The 27,937-nt window shown below is 38.0% G+C and overlaps 1 protein-coding gene across 1 annotated transcript; it reads left to right on the top strand.

Moving 5' to 3' along the window:
* The first annotated feature begins 138 nt into the window (after window positions 1-138).
* On the top strand, window positions 139-27,801 carry SLC15A1 (solute carrier family 15 member 1). Its single transcript, XM_078851132.1, has 21 exons — window positions 139-213; window positions 2,937-3,056; window positions 4,467-4,566; window positions 4,854-4,960; window positions 5,783-5,786; window positions 6,290-6,347; window positions 8,006-8,088; window positions 9,371-9,457; window positions 10,990-11,079; window positions 11,734-11,778; window positions 11,888-11,920; window positions 12,043-12,131; window positions 14,501-14,582; window positions 15,846-15,971; window positions 19,912-20,058; window positions 21,959-22,008; window positions 22,387-22,494; window positions 22,638-22,734; window positions 23,221-23,367; window positions 24,428-24,535; window positions 27,141-27,801. Coding segments are annotated over exons 1-21 (1,878 nt in total). The 5' UTR covers window positions 139-211; the 3' UTR covers window positions 27,336-27,801.
* The last annotated feature ends 136 nt before the right edge of the window (window positions 27,802-27,937 follow it).

Here is a 27,937-nt window from a genome sequence, read left to right as displayed (position 1 = left end):
ATCTTCACCCACTTTTGGTTTCAGTTACTGATTATCACCTCCCTAACAGATTGTTTTGTTCCCCCTTCTAGCTGTGCTTGTTCTGTACTTCAAATTTTTTCTCCACTGGGATGATAACCTATCTACAGCCATCTACCACTCATTTGTTGCTCTGTGCTATTTGACTCCAATCCTTGGAGCAATCATTGCTGACTCCTGGCTGGGAAAGTTCATGTGAGTGCTTATTTAAAAAGAAAAACAATCAAATGAAGGCATGACTGAAAAAAACAATGACATTCCAACTGTTGCTTTAGGGAAAGAGTGTTTTAAACCACCCTCGGGATTCAAGAATACTCTGTCAGGAGCTGGTGTTCGTGAATTCAGATTTGTAGAGAGGCTTCAAGTTTTAGTAGGTTTCACTCAGAACTGGAAGTGAGGAAAAGCTTGAGTCACTGACAGAAATGTTCACTGGGACAGAGAGAGTGTGAGAATGATTCAGGTAGGGCACTCACCAGGGAAGTGGGAGACCCAAGTTCTAATTCCTTTGCTGAATATTTAATTATTTATACACAGTAGAACAGCTTCAACAGGAGAGATCTGCCCCAGACTACTACATAGCCCAGTGGTTAGGACATTCACCTTGGAATGGAAAATCCACATTCAAATTCTCTCTCTGCCTCAGGCAGAGGTTAGATTTGAACCTGGGTTTCCAAAGTCCTGGGTGGGTGTGCTAACCACTAAACTAAAGGTTATAAGGGGTGAGGGCATCTCTGTTGTCTTTGTCTTTTGTGGGGGTTTAGGTGTGCTTTGCGCATGCCTACCTGATCAGGCCCTGAAGGCAAGATAGTCCAGCAATGCATAGTTTCTGGTCCCACTGAAGCTTAGGAGTTAGTTAGGCACCAATCTTCTGGTTGGTATCAAGATTTAGTCAGCTGTGTGCATGCCCAGCCACTGAAATGTAGCTCTTTGAAGACTTTAATGGGGGAAACATAGGCATCTACAGGGTTATGTGGCAGCCAAGCAGGAGGTTGTGATTGCCCGTTGCACCTAAATGTTTGACTTAGAGGTCTAAAGTAGCACACTGTTTAAATCCCTGATCTTGCAAAGGCTTACTATGAGTTCAATTGGATTACTCCGTTGGAACCTGGAACTTGAGTCTTGGCAAGTGGCAATAATATAAAACTTTTGATTTACTTCTAAAATATGCTTTTGTGTCATTTTAAAGCAAAAAACTACACTGTAAAATTCATGAGGAAGGTTAACAGACAGGACTGTGTGGAGGTTAGCCAAAGTACTAATAATTATAGCATTAATATCATGGTGGGTCAATCCTCAAGTAACCCATCCACTGTACCTGTACACTATCTCTGTGTGGGAGTACCCTCAGAGACTTCCTCCATACTTTGTTGGACAGGGAGCTCTAGTCTGTGGAAGAGGATACATAGCATTTTTGAAATGTGCTGTACATACAAGTAAATTATACAGAACCAATTGCATTAATCAGGAGTGGCCAAACCATGGCTTGTGAGTGGTATGCGGCTCTTTTACAGTTAAAATGCAGCTCGTGGAGCCTCCGAGGTACCCTCCCATTCTCCACCTACCAGATTCAGGGGTGGGGGGAGCTCAGGACCTCTACCTTGAAGTGGGGTGCTAGGGTCGGGGTTTCTGCCCAACAGGAAGGGGTGGGGGTCTCAGGGCTTCAGCCCTGTGGGGTATGTCTGCTGGGGCTCAGACTTCAGCAGGAGTGGGGCTGAAGCCCTGAACCCCAGCAGGTGTGCCCCAGCTCTCAAACTTCTGAAGAGTGTCATGTGCAGCTCAGAGGGTAAGTAAGCTTGGCCACCCCTGGCATAAATTGTCTCTCTATTGCTTATATGGTCCTCATCACTGTAGTATCTGAACCTCCCAAATAAAGAACAGCAACAAGATTTTCTCACTGTCAGCTCAGACAAAGTCTCGCTCCTATCTGAAATGTTTTTCCCATTGTCGTTAAGACTAATACCTAAAATTATTATAACTGACAGAGATTAGAGACAAATGTAGATGTCTGTGGATTTGTACTAAGAAAACATTCAGCAAAACATTTAATCACATGATTAACTTTAATCACATGTTTAAGTCCCATTGAAGTTAAAGTAAAGAACATGTTTAAGGGCTTTGTGAAACAAGAATGGACATAAGTTTAAAGTTATGAGTTTCTCGATCACACTACAATATGCACACTCAGTTGCCCAATGCAATGGCAACAGAGAAAGTCATGTTTGGTGCTAGCAGTCAGCACTACGATCCTGATGCTAGTCTTATATTTTAGTCTTTCATAGATGAATACACTTTAATCTAAGCGAACCAGCTAATGGGCTATTCTCATTATGTGTAGTTTTCATTATTTTCCCACTTCAGTTTCAATGAAGAAAATTAGAAAACTATAAATAGTTATGCACCCAGAGCATAGGTTGAATATTGTAGGTAGAATGCATATACAATTTAAATTTCACAATATATTCCATTTAAATTTCACAATATTACTTTTTTTCCTCACTTGGTTATTAAAGAGGAAATCACTGAAGCACTGGCAGATGGTGCAATCACAATATGTAGATGTTAAATAACATGCGTGAATACACACCTTTTTTCTAATATATTTTGTCTCATTACCTTACTTTAATTTAATTAAGGAATATAATTAAATTATTTATTTTGCTTAAGAGGAGATTACTTTTAAAATAAAGTATCAAAAGTATAACTGGTATGGGATAAATTGTTTATTATTCAGGAAATGTTTTGATATATTTACAGTATCTTGTGATAAGATTCTCATAGCTATTTCATGGTGGATTTATTCATCCTGTTTATTCTAACCAATTATCTTTCTGCCTGAAACATTCTTGTGAACTAGAAAGAAATCTGAGTTAGCTGTGCAGCTAAAAAAACATATTTTCTGTCTTCTTCCTTTACAACAGGACCATTGTCTCCCTGTCCATTGTTTATACCATTGGACAGACGGTCATGGCAGTAAGTTCCATAAATGACTTGACAGACTATAACAGGGATGGAATTCCTGATAACATTCCATTACACATGTAAGTTGCATTACACATTTCTGTCTTCCAGATTAATGCATGATGGAATAATTTAGTTCTTTAATTTACTGTACTTGTTACTTAAATTGTCTAATGATCAGCTTCTCCTTATTTACTGCTACTTTTATAAGGAAGCTGTCATATCCATGTTGTTATATGACCCCTATAATGTGGCAAAGACCACTGAAATTTATATTGATCTGCTGCTTAAAAACCTGCCCTAGAGCAGCTTGAATTTACACAATCAATTTCCCCAAGATTGCACAGTTTTAGAGAAGAGAACCTATGAAGTTAACTACTTAAACAGTTTCTCCCTTTTATTTTTATGCACCTGAAAAGTTTCACAGTATATGTGCAAAATTCAAACCATACTGATTTCACTTAATTTAAGTGAGGCAGTCATTTACCTCAAGGCAAACCTCTTTCATTCAAATGTTATTTTAAATCTGAACTCTGTAAGAGAATGACTACAAAGACAGACTAACTCTATTTTGAATATGAACTATACATTTTGTGAGTTTTGCTAGTCAGACTACAGATTTTCATCACTGCACAAGGTCTGTGCAAAATAGATTCTCTGAAACTGTGTAGTTAATAAAATATCCTATTTTACTTTCATCTGATTTTGGAGCTGGAATTTTAACATCTAGAAATATATTATGCAACATACGACACCATTCACTTTGCTTCATAAAACTATATCTTGATTTCCAAGGAAAGTATATCAGACTCCTGAATAAAATAGAGTATTTCTCCCAGATAAATGAGCCAAGAAAGAATATCTTAAGAACAAGCTAAAGTTCATTACTTTATCTTTGCTTTCTGGCACAGCAGAATATCATGTGCTAGAGACTATCCTGCACTTCCAGCACAGAAAGCACAGGCCAGGATGAGCAGGGGAAAAGATGGTTTTATGCCACCTTTCTACTGCCTGCATTCTGGGCTGCTGCAGGGCCTGAAATGGCCCCGGTATAACGTAGCTCAGCCCCAAGAGCTGCTTTAACTTACTGCAGCTTTGGGTGAGCTGCCTATAGGCTCTCTGAAGTCCAGAATCCCCATAGTGCTTAGTGCTACAATTGTACCTCCATCGCTAATGCACCACCTTGTGTCCCTGGCCCCAGCATGCCCTCCAAGTTGGTGCATCTAATCGGGGCAGTGTAGGGCTGCTTAACTCAGCACTATGCTGTTCCTGCACTGGGGTAATTCTTCCAGCCCATTACATTTCCTTCAAGCCAACCCAGTGGCATATATAGACCAGAAACTGGTCAATGACATTTTTGAATGTTAGGACACAGTTAAGAATTTCTTTGTTTAATGCTCTTGCTATTAGCAAGCATGGGCATTTCTCCTTGTGTGATGTTCCTTTACCTATACTAAAGTAAACCGAGTGACATTTTCCCCCTTCCCCAGTGGTCTGTCTATGATTGGTCTGATCTTAATTGCCTTTGGTACTGGTGGAATCAAGCCCTGTGTATCAGCATTTGGTGGAGATCAGTTTGAAGAGGAACAGGTAACAATATTTTTCAAACATAGTTGGACTCATATTTCATTTTTTAATAATAATAAATATACATCTTCAGATGGTGCCCATTGCTCTGGTACTTGGGTGTCCAAAAGAAGAGCTAGATACTACTACTGTGTTCTCTACAAATACATACACTGTGTCATCAGTACTAATTATTGAGCTGACTCCAATCCTACATTGTAATTTAGGCCAGCAGAGTCTGATCAACATAATACTGACTAATCACGTTCTAAATAGTTCTTTTAAAATTTATTTTCTTACTCTCACTGCAGGAAAAACAAAGAAGTAAATTCTTCTCTCTATTTTATTTGTCTGTTAATGCTGGAAGTCTCCTCTCTACTATAATCACTCCAGTTCTCAGAGGTAAACTTGCACTGATGTTGTCTACAAACTGGTTAAACAGCAGAGCAAAAAGAATAAGGCAGCGGGGCTGGCTCACTTATTGGATTAGTACTGGATAAAGGTATTTTAGTTTTAGGCAATTACTTTGAGTCCACCCAGAAGTCATTACCATCTGATGGCTTATGAGACATGTTTATAGTTTCAGCTTATTTCTCATGTAGAAATGTCAGTATCGTAAAACCTCACTGTCATAGTTGATGCTAATTGGCATCTTTCTTTGCAGTCTCAGAGAGGCTAAAAGTTGAATGACCATGGAGACTGCACTACTTTCACACCTGATAGGAAGGTGGGGAAGCCAGCACTGTGACTCTTTTGTAGCTCAAAGAAGGCTTTGTTCTACAGTGATATTTAACACAGCATCTTTTAAATCACCACTAAAATCACAAAAAAAGGAGAGGAAAAGAGTATCATTAGATTTCTCTTTTGTGGGGGGGAGGGAAAGGAAAGAAGAAAGGGAGCTTTTTATTCAGAGGCTTAAGGGTATTACAAAAGATGCACACATACATAATATATAGACACATACACACTTAAAATATACAACAAATTAAGTCAAAATTTTACTAATATCAAAATGGAAGTTTTTATGTGTTCTAATTATGAAGGTCTCTGTGATTTTTTTTTAATGGAAGTGACATCCTGCTAAATATAAAGCAAATTCTAAATTACCAGTATCTGGGTTCATTCCTTAATAAACTGTACATGATTAAATATACTTGTTTTTCTGTCCTTCCTTCCTATGTTTAACTCTGATTATATAGTGTAGTGACTATTCAGACATGCACACGCATACATATGTAAGTGGAGTATGTGTTTTGCTGTATGATGGATTATAGGTTTTATTGTCATGACTTTGGAATGGCTGCTTTCTCAAGAATGGCAAAGCCATAAGTGAATTGTACAAATGATCCCAAATAAGTGTAGCTCAGACTTGGACCTTTTGATTTCTGGTATTCTGTTCCAGTTCGTTGCTGTCATTTTATTATTAGTTAACACAATTTGCTATCCTTCCTAGGATAGATGGCAGATGAGCATATGAAAAAATATATGAGACCCTTCTTTGCTGATATACCATTGAAAATGCCTTCTGCGGTTTGAACAGGAAGAGTCAACCAAAGGAAGAAAGATAGGACTTTATATAATGGTTTGACTAGAAAGCTGACTAAACTGTCAGAGCAAGACAGATTAGTTGCTAGCAGGCTATACTCATAGGTAAATTTTATAGCTTCAATGTTAGCTGACACTAGTATACAAAACTCCTAACACTGTTTTATTTCCTTCAGGTGAAGAATGTGGAATTCACACCAAGCAAAAGTGTTACCCACTAGCCTTTGGAGTGCCTGCTGCACTCATGGCTGTTTCATTGAGTATGTTGCATGTTTTCCATTTTATTTACTGCATAAATTATCTTTATTATATTGGCCACTTTTTATACGAGAAGGGCAAATAAAACTATTTGCTTAGAAATGTGGAGTTAAAGGGGGAGGCTGCCTTATTCTTTATAATCCAAAGTTCCTGAGGTAACATTTGCATTACTGCAGATTAACATCATACAGAGAAATATATATGCACGGTAGAGAGCTCCATGTGTTGTAATTGCTTGGGTGTGCTGCTGCAGTCTAGAAAGGGAAAGTATAAATATACATTTATGTACCACTGATCAGGGGTTACATAGCGTTATGGACAAGGTTCAAACTATGGCAGAAATATTAAAGTAGAAAATTGATGGAGTACATCTCCTCAGGTTACTAGTCCTGACTCCCTCACAACATCCCAAAACCTGATTGGGGGTAAGAGAGATCTCATATTAGAGGCACAAATGAAGGGTTAGGCTTGGTACCTTTGCTCTGGAAATAGCAGTCAAATCAAAATCTGACAATTAAGGAGAAATTGTCTAATAAAAATAGTTTTACTATTAAGGGTCAAATTGTGGCCTGGCCTGCGTGGCAGTGCCAGACCTTAAGGGAGTGCAAGATGTGTCCCCATGTGCCCCTGCACCAGCTACCCACATCGTGGGTGATTGCACCAGAGGAGAAGCAAGATCCACAGATCTATTACATCCCTCTTCATGCACGTGGATGGGAGTGGACAGACCCTTGTTTCCACCCCCCACAATGTACATTGCTGTGCCAGCATCTCAGGGAGCCTGCCCTGTTCCTACTATAGACCTGGTGCAGTTTACTCCCTCCCTGGAGCAGCGGGGGAACTTCCATGAGAGCAGCTCCAGAGGCAGCACAAGAACATACTGCCCCTTATCTGTGTTCATGACAAAACCTCAAATAAACCCTAAATGTTCTGCATGACACAGTTTGCTTTAGTTTATGTGGTACTATCAGGAGCATTCATGGGCAGTAAATAAATGTGAAAGCTTTAAATAAGGGAGGTTTTTCAAAGCTTTCATCAAATATCCAAAATTAAGATGAGCACAGAATAGAAATAGAATAGAAATATATTAATCAGTAATTGCAGATGCACTGGTGAAATATTGCATTGTCCTTCTGTATCTAACCATTTACTTGATTGTGAAAAAACACTGCATTTTACCAGCTGCACTGCTCAATGAGCATTGCAGTCCAAAGACCAAGGAATTATTTTGTTATAAGAAGCCTTTCAGAGTTCCATAGAGGATAAAATAGCTGCACTATCCAATACACTTGCTCTTCCAAAATTACATCTTTAATTAGAGGTTGTATTAGTAAAATACAGCAGACCCAGACCTAAGGCCCCTATGTGTTTTGTTTTGTTTTTGTCCTTACTCAGGCAAACTTCCTATCCATTGAAGACAACATATATTTGCCTGAATAAGGACTGCATAAGAATCTGTTTACAAATCTGATAAAGTATATTAGATTGATTAAAAATTAATTGAAAAAATATGTTAATAACTGTTTTATTGCTCTTTAAAATGCTGTTTCCCACTCAGGCTTGGTTTGTTTTAACCTCTTTGTCATTATATTTTGTATACTAAAGTATTTTCCTCTAGTTTCAGTCAATCCTGAAATGCTTTTCTGTTTACTCATTGTAGTAGTGTTCATACTTGGAAGCAAAATGTACAAGAAAGCTCATCCTCAAGGCAATATAATGCTCCAGGTTTCCAAATGCATTGGAGTAAGTAATGCCAGACTACCTGGAAAAGCGTGGCTGGACTTTTCAAATGGAGTTGGTCTTTATTACCTATTGATAATTTTTATGACATTCATAAACTTTGTAGGTTTCAGAGTAACAGCTGCGTTAGTCTGTCTTTGCAAAAAGAAAAGGAGTACTTGTGGCACCTTAGAGACTAACCAATTTATTTGAGCATGAGCTTTCGTGAGCTACAGCTCACTTCATCCAAGTGAGCTGTAGCTCACGAAAGCTCATGCTCAAATAAATTGGTTAGTCTCTAAGGTGCCACAAGTACTCCTTATAAACTTTGTAATTTGCAAACTGTTTATTCCATTTCAGTCAGGAGTAAAATTCCACCATAATGTTGCAATTATTTCTGTCACAATTAATCTGATCTTTTGGTGTAAAAGAAGATTCTGAGTTTTTGATATTCACTCTGATTTCTATTTGTTTTTCTTAATTGAGCCTAACACACACACACACCTTAAATTATCCTGTGTTGACTTGATTTCAAATCATCCACTTTTAAACAATCCAGCTGCTAAGGTCTCTTAATTTCAGTAAATGTTAGTTACTATTATGTAATTACTTAGTTGTATTATCATGATTCCTTGAGGCCTCAAGCAAGATCAGGGCCCAGCTGTGGCAGAGACTTCAGTGGGGCTTAATGCAGGTTCCCTCAATCCTGATCTGTAGTACTCCCCTGTTATTCCAGTCCTGCGCTCCCCACATACAGGTCTGCCAGTATAACTCTAGCACAGCTACGTAATATTTTTTGTTGGCATGAGGAATTCATTAGAAAATACATATTAATGTTTCATGTAAACAAAATTTATCCTTAAAGTGTAATTCCATTCTGAAGAATTGCTGTGTAAAACTGAAACTATCTTCTTATTTTATTAAACACTGAAAGTGTACTCTGCAAAAACCTGTGTAGACAAGGCCTCAGAGAATTGTCAGCAGCACCCAGCGTTAAGAGGCAATACCTATTTTTCTGAACTGCTTGGTTTCTTCTGATATTGGGACTGTTTTACTGAATCCACAACATATGAGACATATAGCAGAACACTTCCTTCAAGTGTTTAAAACAGTTTCATAGAAACATTCACCTTTTAATAATAATAAAAATAAATTAAAAATAAATTGAAGAATATAAATTGCTCTGAAAGAAAGTTTCTCTTATTATAATAAGTCACTTTAACCTTATAGTTACAAATATTTGTTGCGTCATGTTTAAATGGTATTCAGTGTAATTAATACAAATTTATTAATGTTCTTTTCACAGTTTGCTGTCAAAAACAGGTTTCAGCATCGCAGCAAACAATTCCCCACAAGAGAACACTGGCTGGACTGGGCTAGTGAAAAGTATGATGTAAGTATCATTTGTGTGTACACGAGCACATGTGCATGGATAGATAGATAATGCCTTCCTCCCTTTTTTCTTTTTTGTTCCATCTGCCTTGTTCACTAGTTACGCAACCCCATACCAAATACAAGGGGAGCTAATGCTGTGTCTGTCTACAGTAATCAGAAGCTAGTGCTCTAGCTAGATCTTACTGCTCTAACAAGACAGGATGGTTACCATCATGGCTTAATGTAACTTCAGATTGTCCTCCAGGTATCAGGGCTCTGTGCATGATCACATACTGCACTGAGGAAACTCTAGTGGGCTGAACATAATTATATTTCTCTCAGAACAAATACTTAAAATTACCTGGTAGCAGTTTCAATATGATACCAAGTATTTTATCTCCAATGTAGATTTTATGGCCTTAATATAAACGATCCAGCTTCAAAATACACTTTGAATGAAAACACACAATATATATGATAACACATGTGAACAATGCACATTACACTAATGAGGATTGTAGTCAATGCCCAGTGGACTCCATGGTCATGAAATTTGTCCGTGAATCCACTCCAAGCTGCAGAATTGTGTGAATCTAAGCTTACATTAAAAAAATATAATAGGGGCAAATTCTCAGTTGGTGAAATTGTCATAGGCTCCTCAAAACCAATGACCTATAACAATTCACACAAACTGAGGTTCCTAGCCCTCATGCTTGTGAAAATAAGCTTGAAAATATGAATCAAGTGTAACCAATGCAGTAATGTGTTGCTTTGCACAGGGCCTTTATTATAATATGGCATCCCTTCACTGGTAATCCATACTGAGTTCAAACTCCTTGTCATGGCTTTTAAAGCCCTACAGCTATTCAGCCCCAATCTATGTCTCCTTTTAGGTGGCATCCCACACTCCCTGATGATTTTTCAATGGTGACACAAATCTCAACCTTCCTTCTGTTTCTTCTCTGATTCCTGCCTACATGACATCTTATACATAGCCCCCATTCATTGAAAACGCTCCTCAGAACCACCTCATCGTTCAAATCCCTCTTAAAAATTTGTTTCTGCAACATCACCTATCAGAAATCAGATAAATAATACAAACTAACAAAAACAAAGTCTAGTTCAATGTAACCATCACATATATGTAGAGACCTTACTGAGTAACAGTGGACTTTATTTACATAACCCCCTTGTCCTTTCTTCACACACACACCTGCACACGTTTTGTCCGTTTATTCCCTTCACTTTAATTTAGGCCCCAGTAGTGCAAAGACTTACACACGTGCTTAACTTTAAAGGACTGTAAATAATTCCATTGAAGTCTAAAGCACTACTCTACAATCTGTAAAGTTTAGCAAGTGTTTAAGTCTTGCATGATCAGGACCTTTATTTCTAATATGAATTAAAATATTATATGAATAGCAATAGTATGAGTAAAATATGAATAATAGTAATAGTCTTAGTATATATATATATATATATATAAAACTTGTGGTTTAGTTGAATTTACCTATTTTTAGCAACTTTTTTATTTACTGTTCTGCACTATAGAAACGACTTATTACACAAATTAAGATGGTCTTGAAGGTGCTTTTCCTGTATATTCCTCTCCCCATGTTCTGGGCACTCTTTGATCAGCAGGTAAGGTAGAAAAAAAATGTAATTTTTTTGTAAGTACATGTACAATTATATTCAGTCATTACGTTATGAAATCAGTGGGCAGAATTTAAATTGGTGGTAATGAAAAATGGTACTTATGAATTTCACAGTTATTCATATACTGTACCTATTAAGTTATTTTATTTATCTCTTCTATTATACACTAACTGCTTCTTGTAAAGTTTTACCTGTATGATCAATTAATATTTCAAACATATATATTACAAAATAAATCTAAGTTGACACAATGTCAGCAAAAATATTAAAGATAAAATCCTCATCTCGGTTCCAGCTCTTATATGCTGGGTAAAAAAGACCAGAGCAGCATAAAAGGCCTCTAAAAGCCCCAGTTCTGTCTGGAGGAGGATTCTCTGAGTGCAGACACTGTGGAAGACAGCCATAAAGCTGCTCTCCAAAGACCCCATTGCAAGTCCAACATTTTCCTTTAGTAGTTCAGGATCACACCTTTATCAAAGATTGACAGAGAATAGTAAGGAAGTAATCTTAAGAAAAGTTTTTGTCTTACTTTATTATTGATTCCCCACCCTCTCTATTCTTCCCTTTCTAAAAAAATTCAGAAGTAACTACAGCAGACTGCTTTATTGTAGAATTTCATTATGATTTTGCTTTATTAAGGGATCAAGATGGACATTACAAGCCACAACAATGGATGGAAACTTTGTAGGTTACTTTATCTTAAATTTTTAAAGATTTTTTCACATTTAATTTGTTCTTATGCATTTTGTTAGTCTTCTAATGTTAAAATATATTTACCTTTTCTTTTCCTTAGGGAGCTATTCAGATCCAGCCAGACCAGATGCAGGTACACTAAACTACATTTGTGATATTTTTAAATACTCCCCAAAGACTTTTTTTTAAATCACTATTTAAAAAAAGACTTTGAAAAGTGCTTAACTTCTTTTTCTGGATTTTTACATCCAACAGACCGTGAACCCGATTCTGATTGTTATTATGGTCCCAGTTGTAGACACTGTGGTTTATCCTTTAATTAAAAAATGCCACATCAATTTCACGTAAGTTAATTCATATGCCTGATTTAATCTTTCAGTGTATTTTAATGATTTATCTTAAAGTGCTGTGTTGATAATATTGTGACAGAGCAAGCTTTCACTAAGATAAGGAAATCCAAGGTGTAGAACTATTAATAATGAGTTAATATAAAAAGTATTTTATGTTTCTGAACCACTTAGTTGCAATCATATATAAAGCTCCAAGAACAAAGAGAAGGAGAACCCAGCTGCAGGGGGGCAAACGACAGAGTGGAGATGAAATCCTGCCCCCTTTGAAGTCAATGCCATAAATCAAACTGACTTCAAGAGAACCAGGATTTCATCCTGGTTTCTTCCTTTCTTCATTCTTTCTTTCTATTTTGTATTATAAAAATAGACACATAGTTACTCCTATCTTGTGCGAGTATCTTTTTGCCTCAGAAGTGGAAGAAGCCAGATATACTTTCTGGTAGATCTTAGACTGCACTTTACGTTGTGAGTAGAGCTGGCCAGGAATTTTTCGATTAATCACTTTTTTGTAAAAAATGACAATTCAGTGAAAACTAAACTGTTAGCAAAGTAGGGTCAGGTCCAATAAATTTCCTGACTCAAGTAAATGTTAAGAAAAAAAGTTTGGCAAAAGAGTGTCAAAATTAAAAATTTCATTTTTATGGTTCAAAATGACTACTTCTTTCAAAATTTAAACTATTTAGACTGAAAAAAAGTTGCAAAAAAGGGCAAAATCAATCAAAACAAAACAGTTTGATTGATCCAAAATGGTAAAAATTTGTTTTTTTGGTTCACGAGGATTTTTGAGATTTTAACTTTTTGTCCGGAATCAAGACAGGTAAAAATTTTGAACTCTCAAAAATATTAATGGAAGAGAAAAACCATTTCCTCATCAGCTCTAGTTGTGAATGCTGCTATTTATATCTTCATGTAGCACGATCTGTTACTAGCAATACAGCATGGATAGGAATGCAGTTTGGAAAGATGGAAAAGGTTCATTGGCTGAAACAACTAAGGGAAAAGGGTACTTTTTTCAGCTGAGTTAGCTCAATCAAGCTGGCTTAATAGGGTTTTTAAGTGTGTTAAGTTAGCTTGATTTGAGTTAACTCAATTGAAAAAAGAACTTTCCCCCCAAGTCTAGATAATTCTATACACTATAAAATGGGTCTTCCATTTTTAGGAGTCATTCTAGGTTAAGACTCAGTGGCACGAAGACATAAAGTTAGGCTAGAATTCAGCCAGATGCTCTCTCATAACTGAGTCTTAGGGAGGGGTGATCCATTATAAAGAAGCTACATGAATTTTGTTACTGGGATTCATTAATTAATTAATTAATTTTTACAGGGTTTCAAATTAAAGTTCCCTCTTTTTGGTATTTACAGTATATTCCTGAGTTCTTTCTCTGATTCTCTTGCTTTCCTCATTGAGTTTATATAAGTCTACAATCCATGTTTCTAGTACTACAACTGTAGTGTGCCCAACAAACAGTCACAACTGATGTAGGGGAATTATTGATAAATTTAGTATCAAATAAAGCAATAGTAAAAGAAATTTAAAAATCAAATTTCCTGACTGTGTACTGTTCTTTTCTGATCCATTTATTGTAGTTAGCTTTTATCCATTTATGAAAATTGTTGTGGGAATGTGAAACTCCCCTATTGCAAACCTGCTGGCCCTCCCATCCTCTTCCCACTAAGATTTTGATTACATTAGAGAGACAGAACATTTTATATTCTTTACTGGGAATGAAAATGTTACTTGGCTCCTTCATACATGGGCCCTCCACAGCCATAGTTTGATGCCATAAATAAATAGTTTGCCCTAAACTGACTTTTATTGCCATGGTACTAAATGTAATCATTGCTTAAAATGTCATTAGACCTAAAAACCATATCTCTCCAAATTTTTTTTTAGTTCAGTACTTTTCAGATTTTAACATAGTAGTATATGCATAATAAGTAATCTTCCTTTTGTACAGGCCATAACTATGCACTTCTGTAGCTCTTTTTATTCTTTGCAGACTTAAATGTGTTAAGTTCCCTTTCTGAGTAAATCAGACTTTTTAGGTCAACTGTGCAAACCTAATAATTGTTCAGATGATGGCTAATCATAGAAATGAGCCATATAGATCTTGAGCAACAGATTATTAAACAGACTAGTGATGTAATTTCAAGGGGTCTAGATTTCCCTAAAGGGTAACTGGGAACTAACACTGAGATATGTAAGGCATAACAGGGTATCTTCTGTAACCATATCAGTACTCACAGGGTAATAATATACTAACAATGGTTATCTTAATGTTCTCCATAATGAAATAGAAAATCACAGCTGAGTTTTTGGATTAAAACTACTCCTAAAATTCATGTTTTTTGTTGCTATACTAGGCCCCTAAGGAAGATTACAGTTGGTATGTTTCTTGCATCTCTAGCTTTTGTTGCTGCTGCACTGGTACAAGTTCAAATTGATGTAAGTTAAGCCAAACACAACCAAATGATGATATTGCTATTTAGCTTTTTAATTACTATGCAGATTTTGGTGAGAGTGCAAATGGTCCAAACCATAGCAATTAATAATTTCTTTCTATATGAATTAACCAAGAATGTTTTTATAAAAAATAGAGGGAAGGGCACGTATTGGTATATATGTGTTATGGAATGTAATGTGATCTATGATAAAATTAATAAGCTAAACGAGTTCCTCAACAGCATATTCATATCTGTCTTTGTTATGGGTTTTTAATTGAAGTTCAGAGCTTAAAATCAGAAGACTTAATTGTTTGGTTTGTTCAGGAATTCTTTTGCATATCTGACCTTTTTGATTTGTTTTGAGTGGAGGGTAAGTGTGACACAACCCCAGAGCTATGTGATGTCACAAATTAAGAGTGAAACGCTGTTGATTTAATGTGTGAATCCATTGGAATAGAATGAGTTTTACTTTCAACACTGCTTGTTAAAGATAAGATTAAAGGGCTAGATCTTCAGCTGGTGTAAATAGTATAGTTCCATCTTGCTTTATGAATTTCACCCAAAATGATTAGCTACCTATAGAAATTTTTTAAAAAGATCAAAGAGCTTTTTTTTATGGTGATATATGCAGACAATTGAAAAGATGATAACATTAAAAGCTAGGTAGGGTAGTACTTGTGGGAAAGAAATTAAAATAAATATGGCTACCAAATCTCAATGCACACAGGTACAGCGGCCATTTTATCCACTAATATGGTGGCTTCTTCTTGTCAGAATAAGTGGGAAGTGAAAATGGAGCCTGGTTTCTCTCTTTGGCCAGAACACAGAGGGTCAGATACCTTCCTGCTGGAGGGTCCCACTTTTGGCTACACCCTGGTTAGTCACCACCTGTTGTAAATGGGACAGAAGATAGGATGAAAGCGAATTCAGAAATATGGTCTGTTGTAGACTGTGAGAAAGCCTAGGAGCCCTTGATGCCTGTACCCTGAGTCCCGAAGGGTCCTGATGTTTACAGCAAACCACAGAAGGAAAATGGTTAGTAGGTGTATGGGGTTGTAGAAGTCTTGCTGAGAAAAAGGAGTTCCTTTTCTTAGGCTTTCTAGTATAAAGGGTGAGGAAGCATACAGAAACATGTCACCATATGTGTTAATCACAGGTATTTGTCGTGCAGATGTTAATTTTCTTCATAAGTACCAAGGTCATTGTGATTATACATTATATTATATTACTTACTGTTTAATTTATTTCACTCTTTTTCATCAAGAAAACTCTTCCAGATTTTCCTAAAGAAGGGCAATCCCAAATCAAAGTAATAAATTTAGGCACTGATGTTGCAAAAGTTGACTTTGGCTCCGGAGTTGAAAATGTGTCTGTGGAATCTCTGATGGCGGTAAGAAAGAGTAATGATTAGAGTTGGTAAAAAAAATTGAAACTTATTTTCTAAATTTTTCACAAGTTTTTTTTTTAAATATGTTTTGTTTACTGAAAACCTGCATTTTAATAAATGAAAAAATTGATAACCATTTCAACAATGTTTTTAATAACTTTTTAATAAATATGTTGGAGAAAAAACTCACTAATCATTTTGTAAAAAAGACAAACATTTCTACAAAGTTGACAATATTTCATGAAAAACAACAATAAACCCCCTTTTCATTAGAAAAAAAATTGGTCAGCTCTAGTGATTAATCATCACTTGTACTCTAATCTCTAAATTATATATTTATCTGATAGGGAAGTCTTTCTTCCATCAATAGGTAGCACATGAAAAGTTGCAGACTTTACCATAGTAAAATGCATTGGAATATTATATTGGCACAATATCTTAATATAGAATCCAAGAAATGTAGAGCTAGTAGGGACCCTGAGAGGACATCTAGTGAATCCCCGTGCTCTGAGGTAGGACCAAGTAAACCTAGACCATCCCTTGTCCAACCTGTTCTTAAAAACCACCAATGATGGGAATTCCTCAACCTCCCTTGGAAGCCTATTCCAATGCTTAACTATCCTTATAGTTACAAAGTTTTTCCTAATATTTAGCTTAAATCTCCCCTGCTGCAGATTAAGGTGATTACTTTTTGTCTTACCTTCAGTGGACATGGAGAACAACTGATTACTGTCCTCTTTATAATACCCTTTAACATATTTGAAAACTGTTCTCAGGGCCCCACTCAGTCTTTTTTTGCTCAAACATGCCCTTTCCTCATAGGTCAGCTTTTCTAAACCTTTAATAATTTTTGTTGTGTCATCTGGACTCTCCAATTTGACAACAGCTTTCTTACCCACTAGCTACACCTTCCTAGTTTGACAGCAAAACATTGATAACTACTCTTGAGTGTGGTCTTTGTAGCAGTTTTGAAGCCACCTTATAGTAATTTCATCTAAACCACATTTTCCTAGCTTGCTTATGAGAATATCATATGGGACCATGTCAGAAGCCTCACTGAAATGAAGATATATCACATCTACTGCTTCTCACCTATCTACTAGACCAGTAAACCTGTCAAATAAGGAAATTCAGTTGGTTTGAGATGATTTGGTTTTGACAAATCTATATTGGCTATTACTTATTACCCTATTATCCTCTAGTTGGTTACAAATTGATTTTTAATAATTTGTCCCAGTATCTTTCCAAGTATTGACGTTAGGCTGACTGGTCTATAATTCCCTGTGTTTTCTTTGTTTCCCTTACGGGCCGCCCATGTGGGGGCAGGCAAAAGAACCAGTTTGCCCTAAGCCCTCTGTTGGAGAGGGGCCCCCCAAACCAAGTGGTTTTGCAACTTGGTGCACTGGGTCACAGTGCCACTCAGTTTATGCCTAGCCACTCCTCCCTCATGACAGGGGGTTGGCTGGGCCAAACTTGAGTGGTGCTGCAGTGCCATGCTTCAGATTGCAATGCTTGATGCAGGGAGCTGAGCCCAGCCCCATGAGACAGGAGCTGCTGCTACAGAGTGAGTGCAGGACAGGCTTGCTCTCCAACTCCCCTTCCCACACTGGCCTCCCTTCAGTGTTTTTGCACTGTTGGTTTAATGATTTCTGTGGCTGCAAATTTTTTGGAAGGGTGGGGGCCTCAGTTTCAGATTTTGCCCTGGGCTCCCAAAAACCTCCATGCAGCCCTGGTCCCCTTTTTAATGATAGATACTATATTTTGCCTTCTCCAGTCCTCTGGGACCTCACCCATCATCCTCCATGAGTTCTCCAAGATACTGGCTAATGGTTCTGAAATTGCTTCAGCTAGTTCCTTAAGTACCTTAGGCTGAATTTCATCAGGCCCTGGTGACTTGAATACCTCTAACTTATCTAAATATTCTTTCCCTATTTTGACTTGTATTCCTTCCCTGATGGTAACATTAATTGTGTTAAATATCTGGTCACCATTAACTTTTTTAGTGACGACTGAAGCCAAATAGATACTAAACACCTCAGCCTTTTGATATCATCTGCTATTAGCTCTGCTTTCCTGCTAAACAGATGACCAAAAAAGTTTATTAGCATGAGAAGCTGGTGAGAGTTATCAGAATTTAGTTTATGTTTTCAGGCCATCTTGCTCTTGTCATCAAACATTCTATTTCTTTCCTGCAAAAAGGGGAACACACTCCACATCCCTAACTTAGGTCATTTTTTCACTTATATAGAAGTGATATCTATGAAATAATACTTCTGGAGGGACTGGGTGATTTTAGGGTTTAGCAGTGGGATGGAGAATCTTCTACCTGTAGAGTGTCAGTTCAAATCCAGTTCAGGATAAGTCTGTGGTGAATAAAAGTTATTACCATCTGATGGCTAATGGTTGGTCTTTGTGAAATTAGTTTGTCCTCTCAGTACAGTTCTAGCTGACAAATATCCATATGAATTACTATTATTAATTTATATTACAGTAGCACTGTGAGACTTTAACTGAAGTCAGGGCCCATTGTACTTTACATACTCATAGTTAGGGCCCTATCAAAATCACAGCCATGAAAAACATGTCACAGGCCATGAAATTTGGTCTCCCCTGTGAAATCTAGCTATTGCAGGGGAGACCACATTTCACAGAGTTGGGCGGCTGGAGAGCAGTGGCTGCTGGCCAGGAGCCTAGCTCTGAAGGAAGCAGCGATGCCAGAAGCAGTGCAGAAGTGAGGTGGCATGGTATGGGTGGGTTGTCACTTTGGGGGGGCCAGGGCTGGCCTTAAAGGTGGGCGAGTGAGCTATTGTGTAGGACCCCATGGTTGGGGGGTGCCATGGTCAACCTCTCCCCCCCACACACACACACAAAGCCTGCACAAGGATACTTTAATTTCTAAGCACTGGGCTCCTGCTGCTAGTCCTGGAGGGGCTAGGGAAAGACAGGACTTCTTCTTCCTCTGCATGGGCCACTCCCAAGGCTGGGTCAGACTCATTTCTGGGAACCACCATGCGTGTGGCATGGTATGGTATTGCCATCCTTCCTTTTGCTCTACTGTTGGAGGTGGTGCTGCCTTCAGAGCTGGGTGCCATGCCAGCAGCTACCTTCTGGCTGCCCAGCTCTGAAGGCAGCAGCACAATATCCCCGACACTAGCCCCCCCAGTATAGGAATTCACATACTTGGTTCATTTCTTCCTTCACACGACTTCAGAGTACCAAGAATTTCATTCACAGCAGTACGTGGAAGTGCTGATAATTTTCTCTCTATTTCTAAGTAAATTTGTTGCTCCCACCAGATGTTAAATTGATACAGAGGAGTGAAGTCCTCTGTTTAACCATGGTACAGGTACAGCACTAACAGAGGCAATGTAGGATTTTCCAGTGCCAATGTGCCTCAACCTTGTTCTGGAGGAAGCATTCAAGGATAGTGCAACCTCCATACCATTCAGTCTTTGGATTGTCTGCTGAGACTTTCAACAAGGATGTTAACCAATACCAGTTCTCATGGAGGTTTAGCAATGCAGAGATACTACCTTTCCCACACTCTATGAGTAGGGCCCTACCAAATTCACAATCCATTTTGATCAATTCATTGTCATTGGATTTTAAAAATCATAAATTTAATGGCTTCAGATATTTAAATCTGAAATGTTATAATATTGTAAATGTGGGGGTCTCAACCGAAAATGGGATTGTGTGGGGGTGGAGAGGTCTGTGTGAAGAAAGAAATTATGGACAAAATGATTACAGTGGTTTTTAGATGCAGAAAACTGAACAAAAATCTGAAGTGGGATTTATGAGACATGTATGAAGTACCAGAGACCATGTGCAACATACCTAATAAATTTCAGAACTCTTGAATCAGCAGGATCCTGATAAATGCATAGACAGAGTCACAGTTATGTGAATATACATGGCAAATGTTCTTTCTTTTTTTTTATAGACAAACTATATGACATTTGACACTACTAGCTTAACAAGAATGAATATAGCCTATGGAAATCAAACCTTAAATCAGCCTCTTAATTTTCCGGGAAAAGAACGTCATACTCTCTTACTAAAAAATACAGGTGGCATCCAAACTGAATTGGTAAGCTTGTTTAATTCCTAGTTAGTATACCAATCTCTTAGCTTCCAATCTGCTTAAATGGAGAGTGTTTAATTTCAAGTGAAGTTGAAAAGGCCAGCTCTGTGTGACTCCTCCTTTCCGGGAGAAAAAGTACTATGGAACTAGGGGGAACCACAGAGAGAGAGGTGGGAAGATGATATGTATTGTTGTATACCTATACCTTATGTTATATCAATGTGTAAGCAGCAAGGAAACATGTCATTTAATATATAGTTTAAACATTTCTAGATAAACATAAATCATTTTAAATGGATGGTCTTAGTTTCATGCTTCACAACAATCACATGTATTAACAAAACTCTAAATATGAGACTTGGGGGCAGGTCTGCAAAAGGGACTTATATTTAGGCCAGGTCCACACTATGGGTGCTATTGCAGCACAGCTACGATGCTGTAGCTATGCTGCTGTAACACCGTAGTTTAGATGCTTCCTACAGTGATGGCATGGGTTTTTCCACTGGTGTAGATAATCTACCTCCTTGAGCAGTGGTAGCGAGGTTGATAGAAACATTCTTCTGTTGACTTGCTCACATCTACCCGGGGGGTTAGATCGGCATAGCTACGGCAGGCAGGGATGTGAATTTTTCACACTCCTGAGTGACATAGCTATGTTGATCTAAATTTTCAGTGTTGACCAGGCCTCCATGTTACAGCACCTAGCACTGAGGTGCCCTGCCACCTCATGGAATCCACAGCCCTGAATTAAGCAGCACATGTCCCTATCCAGTGCATAGGGAAAGTAAGACCCAAGAAAGGGGTTCACAAAAGTATGCAAGCTGATTGGAGTGGCTGGGTGGGTTGCCCAAGCTAGTCAATAGGAAATGCCAGAGGTAGGTGCCCATCTCTGGACTAGCAGGAGGCATCCTCTGCTAGGGATTCACAGCCATGAACCATCTCCTCGATTTAAGTGCTTAAGCCAGTCCTTTTTCACAAAATAAATAAATAAAAATTAGGAGTCAGTAGTGCCACCTTTAAACCCAGTAGTTAGACCACTCATCCAGAATGTTGAAGCCCGGGGTTCAATTCTCCCTCTCTGCTTGAGCTGGAGCAGGGAACTGAACGTAACTCTCATATGTTCCATGTGAGTGCCCCAACCACTGAGCTATAGACTATACTCTTTTCTTGAAGCTTTTCCACTTTTTATGAAATACTTAGCCATTGGAGCAGCGATTGGAACCAAGGTCTCATAAGTGAGTGCCCTAGAGAGTCATTGTCACTCTCTCTCTCTCTCTCTCTCTCTCTGGTCCAATTAATATTCAAGTATTTCAGACAAAGTGGAATGGCTTCAACAGGAGAAAAGCCCACCCCAAAATATTGTATAGCCCAGTGGGGTGGGAGTCCTGTGTTCAATCCTTGCTCCAACTCAGGCATAGTGGGGATTTGAACCTGGGTCTCTCCCATATCCTGCTTTATTAAGTGTAAGGGAAGCACTGGAATCACCTCCTCTTCTGTTTTGCTTGGGGTCCAACCTGGTGGACAACCTCAGAGAATGCCTACCAGATCAGGCCCCACAGGTGAGATATGTGGGGGATCCTATTGGGGCTGAGGTGTGAGCTGAACATTAAGATTAAGGTGTCTTAGCACGTGCCCACCAGCAGAAAGTTAGGTGCCATGGGGACTTTACCAGTGGAAATTTAGTTGCTTCCAGAGTTAGATGGCAGCTGAGGTTATGAGGATTTAACTTGCCTGTTTAGGCACCAAAAGTAGTAGTTAGACACTGGCCTAACTGCGTATGGATCTACCGTTGGAGGCTTATTCTGAAGTAAGAGACCGTGGATATTGGTACATAATAGTGCACATCATAGCATGTCAAAGATACCAACACAAATATTTTATTCATGATAATTGTCTTTTCCACCAGCTGCTTGATGGCCTTACATCAAAGTCAGAAGATGGAAAAAATCAAATCAGGTATTGTTAATAAACATTTGCTTTACTTCACTTCAGCTGAGTGTTAATATGGTATCTTTATAGTCAATATCTTGTTTCTGCTTCCTGTGCATCTTCAACCTGAATTTTCATTTGTTACTGAAAAAAACAGGTTTTAGCTTATTGATTCATCTGGAGAGGGAGATGGATTCTGTTTTGCTTCTTGCATTAGCTACGCATTTTTAAAGAGAAGAGAAAATGTCATTTAAAAATTATCAAAATCTATTCAAATGAGATGGGGGAATAAAATGATTTCAAATATCTGTTGCATTGCCAATATATAATGTAAAGAATGTTAGCTTTGTGTAAGTTTTGCTTATGTTGTCTTGTTTTATAAGCAAGTCTTTTTGTTTTGTAAAGATTTATAAACAATTTGGCTTCAACCATCAACATCACAATGGGCGGTACTCATCTTGGAGATGTGAAGAATTTTTCTGCCACCAATTATACATCATTTACAAGAGGCGTGTAAGTATTTTCTTTACCTTAGTCCAAAGACTTCCAGGAAAAAAATATTCTTTGTCCTCCGAAAAAGTACATGGAATTCATAGTATTATTATGTAAGTATAATTAATTCCAGAGTTATCTAGATTAACTTCTTTGTTTTTCAGAAAAGAGATTGTTGTTTTTGCAGACAATTCACTGACTTGCAAAAATCAGTCAATATCATTTGGATATGGCAGTGCATACACTATTGTAATTCAAGAGGTAAGTTGTCAATGCTGCTAGAAGATGCAGAATAACTTTTGTGTTACACTACTTTTTAATTTTTCCTATTGAACAAATTACCTACTTGCTATTGATGAAATATAAAATAACTACATGGACTTATCTCATATATTAGAACATTTTATCTTAATGTAGTTTTAATAAACTATAAAAATAATAATGGATGTAATGGGTTGCATTCTGAATCAAAATGCATATGGTGAATCATGTAGGGGTTCTAGTTTCTGCCTAACAGACTTAAAAACCTGGAGCCTGGTCAGATACCCAGGGCTTAAAGGTCTTAATATGGATTCAGTCACAAAATTATCACTAATTTAAAATTCTCTATGCACTGTTGATTTATTTTAACATAGCTGGGAGGGTTACTCCCTGATGAAAATCTCATAGCATATTTTTATCTTTAGAAAACATGCAGCATTTTCATTATTATTTTCTAATGTACCATTTTCATTATTATAATTTCAGTGTAACAACAACACACTAGCACTCAAATATGTTGAAGATATCCAACCCAATACAGTTCACATGGCTTGGCAGCTCCCTCAGTACTTCATTATGACATGTGGTGAAGTAGTCTTCTCTGTCACTGGACTGGCATTTTCCTATTCTCAGGTAGGAGATTTCTGCCAATTACATTAGTATTCCTGAGATGTGTCTTTACCTTTTACTGATGAATGTAATGGTCTTACCAAGCAAACAGAAAAACAGTTAGACTATCATTAAAAAAAAAAAAATCAACACCGCCATCTATGTGAATTAAAACAGTTGCCAGATTTTTTGTTAGTGTAAACTGGCATTTTTCAATGACTTCTGTGTTGATTTCATCAGACCTATTTGATTTACAGTAGCTGATGATCTGACTACTAGTCTTCAGGTCACTCCACCATACGAAGTGCCTGCCAATGGAAACTCTTAGCACCAGGGGTGTACTGCTTCTTGTTATGGAGCCAACTCTGGGTGGGGAAAAGCTAAAAACAGAATGAATAGATACTGAGACCTTGTCTATACATGTTGTGCTGGTTTAATTTAAATTGCTTTTTAAACTCCTGTGTGGACACTCTTATTTCAGAGTGGTTTATTTTGTTTTAGCTTCAAAGTGTCCCTCGTCAATTTAAGCTAAATCAAAACAAATTTGATTTAAACTGAAATAAGAGCTTTTTGCATCAGTTTAATTGTGTACCTCTTTGTATCACCTTACATAATTTCTCTCCCCTTATTTTTAAGACACTCCAATTTGTCTCACATATTACCCATGAGTGCTTTTTTTAATGTCCATTTCCTTTCATTCTGATGAATAGTATACGTACTATAACATGTTGTGCTCATATACTGTTGTGATGGGTACCTTATAAGTACCTGATTTGATTTGTTATTGTGAACTCTGATTTCAGCAACAATTTTGTACCCAGTGAGTTTGAGTCATATGTAAAATATGCTTGTTAATCACTCATTGTACACAATATGTGCTGTATTGTAAGCAATACTGGAAATTTACTGCTTCCACAATCTTTCCCTGCCCTTCCCACAATTCTTTAAATAAAAAAACAACAGCATTTGAGGTTAATGTTAGGAATCAGCTAAACTTTAAAGATCGAACATGAACCTACATAATCTACTTTTATAAGATGTGTTAAAATGCAAAGCAATTCAATTAAATATCTTGTTTCTGTAGGCACCTTCCAACATGAAATCGGTGCTTCAGGCAGGCTGGCTGCTGACTGTAGCTATTGGTAACATCATCGTTCTTATTGTGGCTGGGGCATCAAAACTCAGTGAGCAGGTAAATAGACGTTAGCACAAAACTGTACTGGTATACTGTATTCTTATTGCTTACTATATCAGTTCAGTATCAGTATACTATACAGCTATGGTACGGGGAGAACAATCATAGATAAGCCTCATAAACTTCTTTTTGCATCACTTCGTTACTATGGTGAATTTGTAGTTATAACAAGACAAGAGCATGTGATTTTTTTTTTTTTTTAAAAACAAACCACTAGCTGGAGGAGAGTCATTGAAACCCACAGTCAGCCAGGCAGAATTACCATTTACAATTGAGTGACCTCAGTTCAGACGTAAAGGCCCCACTAGACCATATGAAGAACACTAAGATAATTGGGTAACTAACATTATCACACAAGCTGCTGTGACCTATTTAGATAAAGTCTGATGTGTATACTATACAGTATACAATGACCAGGTTTTCTGGGTGCAATATTAAGGTGCAGTTCTGAGTTCCATATCCTGGGTCACATACTATGAATAGTCGCTTTCCTTACTACTTTATATGAGACAGAGACGGTTGGTGGCTTGGAGTTTGGAGCACCTTCTTAAGATTCTGCTGGAACTCTCTAGTTCTTCCAAGATTCATTTTAAAACAACTCTTCTTGAAAAAAAAATCTTATTAGGAGTTCCTGCCAGCTGTGTCCCCCAAGCTTTTTCTACTCCTAATTTCTGCACTGTTCATGAAAGAGGCTAGTTCAGCCCTTTTGAAAGTTGCAAATCATAGAAGATTAGGGTTGAAAGAGACCTCAGGAGGTCATCTAGTCCAACGCCCTGCTCAAAGCAGGACCAACACCAGCTAAATCATCCCAGCTAGGGTTTTGTCAAGCCGGGCCTAAAAACCTCTAAGGATGGAGATTCCACCACCTCCCTAGGTAACCACTTCCAGTGCTTGACCACCCTCCTAGTGAAATAGTTTTTCCTAATATCGAACCTAGACCTCCCCTACTGCAACTTGAGACGATTGCTTCTTGTTCTGTCATCTGCCACCACTGAGAACAGCCTAGCTCCATCGTCTTTGGAACTCCCCCTTCAGGTAGTTGAAGGCTGCTATCAAATCCCCCCTCACTCTTCTCTTCTGCAGACTAAATAAACCCAGCTCCCTAATCATTTTCGTTGCCCTCCGCTGGACTCTCTCCAATTTGTCCACATCCTTTCTGTAGTGGGGGGGCCCAAAACTGGACGCAATACTCCAGATATTGCCTCACCAGTGCCGAATAGAGGGGAATAATCACTTCCCTCGATATGCTGGCAATGCTCCTGTTAATGCAGCCCAATATGCTGTTAGCCTTCTTGGCAACAAGGACACACTGCTGACTCATATCCAGCTTCTCATCCACTGTAATCCCCAGGTCCTTTTCTGTAGAATTGCCTCTTAGCCAGTCGGTCCCCAGCCTGTAGCAGTGCATGGGATTCTTCCATCCTCAGTGCAGGTCCCTAACAGAGAAATTACTACAGTGACCAGGAGGAGGGGGAGACTACTCCAGCAAATGGTAGAAGCACAGCTGGGCTAATGGGAGAATAAAAGGGCAGCCCATGAAAAACATGTTTTTAATTTCTACCCACCAGGGTTCCTCTCCTATCCACAGGTGAGGTCCGCAGAGTGCCCTCCCATTATTTAAAAACCTCTACCTTCGGCACCTGGCATCAGAGTCACTGTTCTTCTGGCCAAACAGGATTAGGCAGGATCCCTTCAGAAAGTATCAGTGCCACTCTTTAATGAGAAGGCTTCAGTTCAGGGAGGGAAAATGACCCCCTTCTTAGAAGTGGGCTTTTATGACATTCCTGACCCCTGCTAGGCTGAGCAGCACGAAAACAAAACATGATTAATTAAGGTTTTCCCCTCTTGAGTACTTATTTATTTAATTAATTTGTTATATATTTGTATGACTGTAGTGCCTAGGAGACTTAGTCATGACCAGTGTCCTATTGTGCTAGGTGCTGTACAAACACAGAACAGAAAGGTTGAGTGAATGTGAGGGTTCAAGTTGCACTCACTGCAATCAGTAGAAGCTTTGCCATAGACTTCAGTGGGAATAGGATAATGCCTATTTAGCTCCCAATAGGGCAGTAGTTTTCAACCCATGGTCCACGGACCCTGGGGGTCCACAGACTATGTCTAAGATTTCCAAAGGGGTCCGCACCTCCATTCATAATTTTTAAGGGTCTGCAAATGAAAAGAGGTTGAAAACCATTGCACTAGGGTAAATATCATGGTCCCAGTCCTTCTAGACAAAGAGAAATGTATAGAGATTCATCAGCAGTCAATCAATAACTCCACAGCATCACCTGGAACAGACTGCAGAGCCTTCTCAGCATGCCCAGACTTTAAACTTTGGTTTATTTTTAGATGTACATGAGATAGCTGGACATATCTCAAAAGTCCAAAGTGCATTAATTTGGGTACCTAGTCCCTTCTAAAACCACATCATAATTCTTTGTGTGTGCGTGTGTGTGTGAAGATAGATAGATAATGATTTTATCTAATCTATCTAACTATCTTTTGAACCAATTCAGGAATGTCTGCTTGTTTACAATAAAATATCATTATTAACCATAGAAATGCCTATAGATAAATAATGTTAACATTTGTTTCTTTACAGTGGGCAGAATACGTGTTGTTTGCTGCTTTACTGATGGCAGTTTGCATTATATTTTCCATAATGGCTTATTTTTACACCTATGTGGATCCAGTTGAGACTGAAGTCCAACTTGATGAGGATGAAAAGAAGAAAATGGAAAACGAGAAAAGCATTTGTGAAAATGGAACTGGGCCTATCTCTCAGTGTGAGCTGTAAAGATGAATTCAGAGCTGAATGATGTAAATTTGTGGCATCCCATTAACTACAGCCACAGTAAGAGAAACTGGAGTATCCTTATCAACCATTGGATGGGCTCTCTCATAGGAAGGGGGGAAAGAGCATTGCTCATGTAAAATGCAGACCCTCCTGAGGAGCAAAATCAAGAGCTTAATCTTTTGTACAGAACATGATACTCTAAGAAAACTCTGGAAATTTGCTCCCAGCAGAATTTGCACTTTAAAAATGAACCTGAAGCTTAAATCTCAAAGCATTAAAATACTGAAATTGCACATGACAGTGTTGAAGAGTTCCTGTGATGAAAAGATGTATTATTTTTATATCGTCTTGTAATTTTATATTGTGAAAAGGCAAATACATTTAACTGCTGGTAACTTTAACCAAATATTTTAGACTCAGGTGGCCACCAAGATGAAGACAAAAGCGAACAGAACTCTGAATGAGCAGCAGCATCTAAAATAAAACTCACATAGTAACAAAATATTGTAGTTTGAGATGTTTCTTTGACAGGGAAAAGGAGTTGAAAATAGTGTTTCATGCTAAGGAAGAACTTTAGACCCTACCTTACTTGGAGTGGATTT

The sequence above is a fragment of the Lepidochelys kempii genome, chromosome 1 (assembly GCF_965140285.1).
Source record: "Lepidochelys kempii isolate rLepKem1 chromosome 1, rLepKem1.hap1, whole genome shotgun sequence".
NCBI classification, from domain to species: Eukaryota; Metazoa; Chordata; order Testudines; family Cheloniidae; genus Lepidochelys; species Lepidochelys kempii.
Note: the sequence above shows the minus strand (reverse complement) of the source record. Positions and strands in the feature narration are given on the sequence as shown.